General features: G+C 36.6%; 1 protein-coding gene across 1 annotated transcript; it reads right to left on the bottom strand.

Moving 5' to 3' along the window:
* Window positions 1-2,258: 2,258 nt before the first annotated feature.
* On the bottom strand, window positions 2,259-6,713 carry LOC109049127 (tubulin beta-5 chain). The gene is made up of 4 exons (XM_042769679.1): window positions 6,573-6,713; window positions 5,711-5,819; window positions 5,274-5,384; window positions 2,259-3,430 (listed from the first exon to the last, which is right to left on the bottom strand). The coding sequence occupies exons 1-4, from the start codon at window positions 6,627-6,629 to the stop codon at window positions 2,367-2,369; spliced, it is 1,341 nt and encodes a 446-aa protein (XP_042625613.1). The 5' UTR covers window positions 6,630-6,713; the 3' UTR covers window positions 2,259-2,366.
* Window positions 6,714-6,963: the final 250 nt, after the last annotated feature.

Raw genomic sequence — 6,963 nt, 5'->3', positions numbered from 1 at the left:
GTAAACTGACAATAAAATACATATATACAAACTTTATTTTTTAAATAAAAAATGCAAATTGTGCTTATTAAATAATTAAATAATAATATATATTAAAATAACCATAAAATGTTTTCATGTACTTCAAAATGAATTTAAAACATTTAACACGGTTTAATGGCACACAATAATGTTTTCTTTATAAAACTGTTTAGCAAATATTGATCACAAAAATGTGAAGATATGAATAAATAATTTGAAAATAAAAAATAAATCAATCAATTTGCAACCTGATTAAATATACAAACGTTTTATTTTTAAAATAGTATTTTATTGCATTATTTACAGCAACTGTATTTTAGTACTTTAATATAATTATTAATTATATAGTTAATATTAACTTTTGAAATTATTACATTTGTTTTATTTGACCTTTTCCCATTTCCTTTATTTTATTTAAATTTAATTTATTTAATTTTCTTTTAATTTTATGGAGGACTTTCTTAACAATTTCCTTTTTTCCCATATGGATTCTCGACTTCGAATTCTATACATGCTCAGAGTCCAGAGATCAAGATTAAAATTAAAATTTTCTATTACAGAAGTTATGTCTGATGGTACACAATATCCAGCTGAAAGCCCTTTGTGTTTGTTAATACTGTGCTCTAAATAGTTGTGTCGAGACTGGACTTCCTCTATTGTTAGTTACATGCTGCTAAGTGTAGAGCGCTTGCTCAGCAGCTGTTGAGAATAATAGAAGGGTGAGTGAGCAGGATTTGCGTCTGAGGCTGGAACAAGAGCCTGTGTGTTACGAGACACAAGCGGATATGAACAAAGCTTGTGTTATTCAGAATGCCTGGCTCTACCTTCACCTATCCTCCATAGGATTTTAGCTCAACTTGAACTCGAGGCAAGTCAAATCTCTCTGACTACACGCTCAGACAAAAAGGTACAAAAGCTGTTGCTGGGATGGTATCCTTTCAAAAGGTAGTGATATGTACCAAAATTCACCCTTTAGTGGTAATTATAGTATAAAGGTTTACCTTTTGAAAATGTACTGCCCCAGTGACAGCTTGTGTATCTTTTTATTGAACATTTATTCATGTGCAACATTATCCCCCTGGTTTCACAGACAAGGCTTAAGCCTATAGTCCCAGACTAAAGTGTAAATCTGAGCTGTTTTAACTGAAAGAAACTTGCACTGACTGATCTTGAAATATATATGTGCCTTTGTTTTTGTCTCAAGATGCACACAGGTAATGTTTTTTCTAAGGCATGTTAATAAAAATTACTTAAATGTCCTAACTGAACTATGGCCTAATCCTGGCTAAATCTGAGCCCTGTCTGTGAAACCAGGCCTATATAATATTATTTGCTCCAACTCTTAAGAGAAGAAAATACACTTTATCATACATTGTTATGGAAATAATATAATTTGAAACAATATATTTAAATGCGAAAAATTGCATGTTAATTGCAATTGAATGAAAATGTATCATAGTTTAAATTGATATTAATCACAATTAAGCTAACTTTACAGCACTTTTTTAACCCACTTAAGTAGGACTTAAGAACTCTTTACTGTACATGTAATTTCATTATTCTATTGCCTTTGAAATATGGTTACTGCCAAGTACTGTCAAATATACTGACAAGCATTTATGATCAACTAAAATATACTTTAATGTCATTTCTATTGAAACTTGTACTGTATTTGAATATATTCATAATTGCACATTTGTAATGATAAAGCTGCAATTTAATACATTTAAAATATATTAACTTTAACTGTAGTATCAAATAACACTATAGTAAAATATATATATAATTACATGTGCTTTAGAATGTTAGTCAACACATCAAAATAAAGATTATTAAAACATAATGAAATAAAAGTGTACTTAAGTGTGTCAAGAAACAGTCATGGAAGTGTCTCTCTTTAAGCGGTCTTTTATTTCATTCATTTTATCATTTTTTGCAAATACAGCATTTATTGTAAAAACTGCTTTTACTGGAAAATTTGTTTTAAGATTTGAAGTACACTTTAGTGAACATTCAATACAATTAAGCACACTTCTTTTTCACAAAGGAAATATTAAATTCTTAACTAGATTTTTACATTTCAGAAAACATTTTTAAGTGGTCTTAAATGAATAATTTGATTTAAACAGTTCAATATTCATCATTAATAGCCACATTAATAAATTCCAAGTGTATTTCAAGTCCAAGTGTAGCAAATTACAAAAACCAAAAATATTCACTAAGACAGTAGATGTGTATGTGGTCCTCAAAATGCATTTATTGCAAGCACGCTTTGTTTACTAGGACTTCAGTCATCCACATACAAAACGTTAAAATCACAGCTTAAAAAACTATGAATCTGTCGTTCATTCGTTCACCTCTTCCTCATCATCCTCAAATGCTTCCTCGCCATCGTTGGCCGTAGCCTCCTGGTACTGCTGATACTCTGACACCAGGTCATTCATATTGCTCTCGGCCTCGGTGAACTCCATCTCATCCATTCCCTCTCCGGTGAACCAATGCAGGAAGGCCTTGCGTTTAAACATTGCCGAGAACTGCTCGGAAATGCGTTTGAAGAGCTCCTGGATGGCGGTGCTGTTGCCGATAAAAGTGGAGGCCATCTTAAGTCCCCTGGGTGGGATGTCGCACACCGCGACTTTAACGTTGTTGGGGATCCACTCTACAAAATAGCTGCTGTTCTTGTTCTGAATGGCCAACATCTGCTCGTCGACTTCCTTCATAGACATGGGGCCACGGAAAACAGTGGCCACCGTGAGGTATCGCCCATGTCTTGGGTCGCAAGCGGCCATCATGTTCTTGGCATCAAACATCTGCTGCGTGAGTTCAGGCACGGTGAGCGCGCGATACTGTTGACTTCCTCTTGCTGTCAATGGCGCGAAGCCAGGTATGAAGAAGTGAAGGCGAGGGAAAGGCACCATGTTGACCGCTAGCTTGCGCAGATCTGCATTCAGCTGTCCGGGGAACCGTAACGAAGTGGTGACGCCGCTCATAGTCGCCGACACTAAGTGATTGAGATCGCCATACGTGGGTGTGGTGAGCTTGAGTGTGCGGAAGCAGATATCGTACAGCGCTTCGTTATCGATGCAGTACGTTTCATCTGTGTTTTCCACCAGTTGATGCACTGACAGCGTGGCGTTGTAGGGCTCCACCACTGTATCGGAAACTTTGGGTGAAGGCATGACGCTGAAGGTGTTCATGATGCGGTCTGGATACTCCTCTCGGATCTTACTGATCAGAAGAGTCCCCATTCCCGATCCGGTTCCTCCGCCGAGGGAGTGCGTGAGCTGGAAGCCCTGCAGGCAATCGCAGTGCTCACACTCCTTCCTTACTACATCCAGGACTGAGTCCACCAGCTCGGCTCCTTCCGTGTAGTGGCCCTTGGCCCAGTTGTTTCCTGCACCTGTCTGTCCTGCAAAAGCAATGCAATAAGAAAAGACTGGTTTGCAATGAAAACAAAATATAGTTGTTATAGTGACTGGCTATTGGGAACCGTGTAGCAATTGTGCATCATTCATAATTGCCTATGTGATGTTTATGTTCGTTCCTGGGATGCATTCTAGATGCATTATGTCTGTGGAATGTCATTAAAAACTGTATAGTCATCTATTTCTTCATTTCAAAATAAAAGCTGTCCATGCTAGTTTTGGAAGTGATATTAATGAGAGAAAATTATGCCTGTTTTATTTAAACTACCAGCTATATATTTTGGACACTATATTAATAGTTCCTCATGATCTACATGACCAGTAAAAAGCTTGGAATAATTAAGATTTTCTCATGTTTTTGAAAGAATTCTTATCTCAATTATTATCAGTTATTATAATTTTTTTTTACATTTCTTTAAAAGGGGTCATATGATGTTGCTTAAAATAACATTATTTTGTGTATTTGGTGTAATGAAATGTGTTTATGCAGTTTAAGGTTCAAAAAACACATTCTTTTACACATACTGTACATTATTGTTTCTCCTCTATGCCCCGCCTTTCTGAAATGCGTTGATTTTTACAAAGCTCATCTTTCTGAAAAGCGAGGTGTGCTCTGATTGGCCAGCTATTCAGTGCGTTGTGATTGGCCGAATACCTTAAGCGTGTGACAGAAATGTTATGCCCCTTAACATACTGTGATGCTGTGTCCTGGCGCGACGTCACAAAACCAACAAGACCCATTACAAATGAGGCATTTGTTGCATCCAGTGGGGACATAATTAATTATTATAATGACTTTACTGTCTTTTAACATGTTGCGTTGTGTAGCACGCCACGTAATCATAAAACCATAACTGCATTTGTGATCGGAGAAGTGACAAACAACAGCGAGAATAAAAGTTAAAAGGCGAGAATGTAGTTGTTTAGACTGCAAATATGCGGTTTGTTTATATAGATAACATCTATTTGAAAATGTGCCTCGACGTTTTCGGAGATGTGAACTCCAGGGCATCAGCGGCCATTTAATCAACGTTTTCAAAATAGTAATGGAGGCTTGAGCTGAGTTGTTAAACTAACAAACTGAGATTTCAGTCATGCCGAAAGGAAGTAGTTCTGCACAAAAAGAGGGTTTATAAAGACACTCTGTTGTTGTTTCTTATGTATTTACCCACTTGTGCCATTGAACTGTTGTATAAATGTAATATCACACTTGTAGCCGTGTGATATGGCTGTATATCAGCACGCTGTGCTTACCCATGCCATTTGTGGTAATTTATAATTTAAATAATTTACTATTTACTATTATAGGAAATATGAAAAATAGTAACCATTAAAAATGTGTAGATGTTTCTTTCAAACTAAAATCTTGCTAAATATTACTCTTCATACTATGTATAACTATTGTCTGTTTTTCCATTAAGCAGCACTGTGGAAAATTAGGCTGATGTCTACAGACAAAAAGAAACAACTTATGAACTGTAGTGCTGTCAGTATTATGTTTGCATGAAATGAAGCTTCGACTGGGATCTGACTTCAAAATGAACTTTCAATACAAGTTTTGAATAAGCCAGATTTGAGCAGTGTCATTTATGATTATTTTTTGATGTTATCTGGGGTTTTTATGGAAGGAATATTAATTTAAATTAATTTAACACAAATGTTTTTGAAGGAATAAAAGTATGGGTTATAAGAAAACTACTTCCAAAAAAAAAAAAAGTATATGTGTTTTTAATACATTCTTTGGCTTGAAGCTAATGGTCCCACAACTAAGAAGTCAGCTAGTTGAAAAAAAAAAAAAAATTACAGCTTGACATGTTGACACAGTACCAAAGATGAAGTTGTCTGGTCGATACAGCTGTCCAAATGCCCCAGAACGAACACTGTCCATAGTTCCCGGCTCCAGGTCCACCAGTATGGCTCTGGGAACATACTTGTGAGCTAAACACACACACACACAAATATATATCAAATTTGTATCTTGTAAAACAGATGACACATGAATTAAATAATTTATAAATTAATTATTGAAATGTAATATATTTACAAATAGATAATAAAATAATCAACATAGAATTTATAAATGAATTCATATTTCTTTTTATTAAGGTAAATCGTTTAATAAAACATGCTGGTGAGGTCAGAGCAGCGCAGGAAATTCCTCTGAGCTGACTGCACCGTTCAGAAGTTGCAGGTCATTGTGAGTTTGTGAGGGGGAGACCAGCACACTGATTCATACTCACACACACTGACACACACATACTTACAGGACGCCTCGTTGTAGTACACATTAATTCTGTCAAGCTGCAGCGCTGAGTCACCCACATAGTTCCCGGCTGCATCGATGCCGTGCTCGTCGCTGATGACTTCCCAGAACTAGATGTGCCAAAGGTGTTCAGCGTTAGTTCAGGAGATATCATTTCAGACAGTTTCACAAACCGAGCTGTGATATAAAGCGATGGTTCAGATTCTGCGCATACTCGCGCACAGCAGGACGCATCTCGACACACCCAGATGCAGCGGGTGTGCCCTTAAAATGTAGCGGTTTGTGTTCTCTCATGACCAAAGCGTTGATCAAATTTAATTACACTAGGTACATGCAGCTTTACTCAACTCTAGGGACCCGTTTGTTTGTTATTTTTGGTTGCGAGTCCACATTGCGATAACTTTTTACACTTGAAAAATAAATTCACAGAGGAGAACTCTTAAGAGTCGGAAATGGGACTGTTTTTCAATTTCTAAAAAGTAGTTTAGTAAAGTTTTGATTCACTGTGAAGAACCGGATCATATGAATCATTTGCTTGAGAATCGAACCACACTGGTCGCGCAGTACATTTGGATTCTACGAAAAGAATCAAACTGCGCTCGTCGCACTCTATGTTTCGCGCATTCACTAAAAACGATGCGTTTACTGTAGAATCAGTTGGAGAACTGAAAATGACTGAAAATCACTATGGGCTTCCAGGTACTTTTTTCCCCAAAATTTCCCAAAGTTTAATTTCTCTCTCTACATAGCCTACTGTATAAGGGCTGTATTCATCAGCATGCTAAATAGTTTTTGTAAATGCAAAATGTAAAGTTTTAAAACGACACATAGTGTGAAATTAAAAGAAAATACATTGAACTAACCTTTGTTCCGATCTGATTGCCGCACTGTCCGGCTTGAATGTGAACGATCTCCCTCATTGCTGTACAGTAGGTGTGTGAAGATGCTCCTCTGAATGAGCTTTGCTCAGTCTGACACACGCTGATGAGCTTCAGCTTTCACTCTGCCTCTGCCACGATTGGTGGGAATTTGAATGACATGTCAGCTGCACAATCACACGTGTGCTGTCATTTCTCTCTTCTAGGAACAGATTCTGCATTACTTTGTAAAATAATATATATTCTGATATTAATAATGTAGGTTCTGCTGCTCTCTAGAGTAAGCTGTGTTAACCTAAATTCGTTGTTGTAGACATTCATACTTAGGTAGGCTACTTGTAAGCTATTTTTTGAGCAGTTTCTGTCTTGAAGATAA

Source organism: Cyprinus carpio, chromosome A14 (assembly GCF_018340385.1).
Source record: "Cyprinus carpio isolate SPL01 chromosome A14, ASM1834038v1, whole genome shotgun sequence".
Classification (NCBI taxonomy): domain Eukaryota; kingdom Metazoa; phylum Chordata; class Actinopteri; order Cypriniformes; family Cyprinidae; genus Cyprinus; species Cyprinus carpio.
The sequence above is the reverse complement of the archived record's forward strand: the minus strand, read 5'-3'. Positions and strand labels throughout refer to the sequence as shown.

What these genes read in the sequence shown, in the direction of transcription:
- LOC109049127 (XM_042769679.1), bottom strand. Translation starts at nt 6,629, where the DNA reads ATGAGGGAGATCGTTCACATTCAAGCCGGACAGTGCGGCAATCAGATC. An exon ending in GCAATCAGATCGGAACAAAG is followed by an intron (nt 5,820 to 6,572) that starts GTTAGTTCAATG and finishes TGGCACATCTAG; the next exon opens with TTCTGGGAAGTCATCAGCGA. An exon ending in GTACTACAACGAGGCGTCCT is followed by an intron (nt 5,385 to 5,710) that starts GTAAGTATGTGT and finishes GTGTGTGTTTAG; the next exon opens with CTCACAAGTATGTTCCCAGA.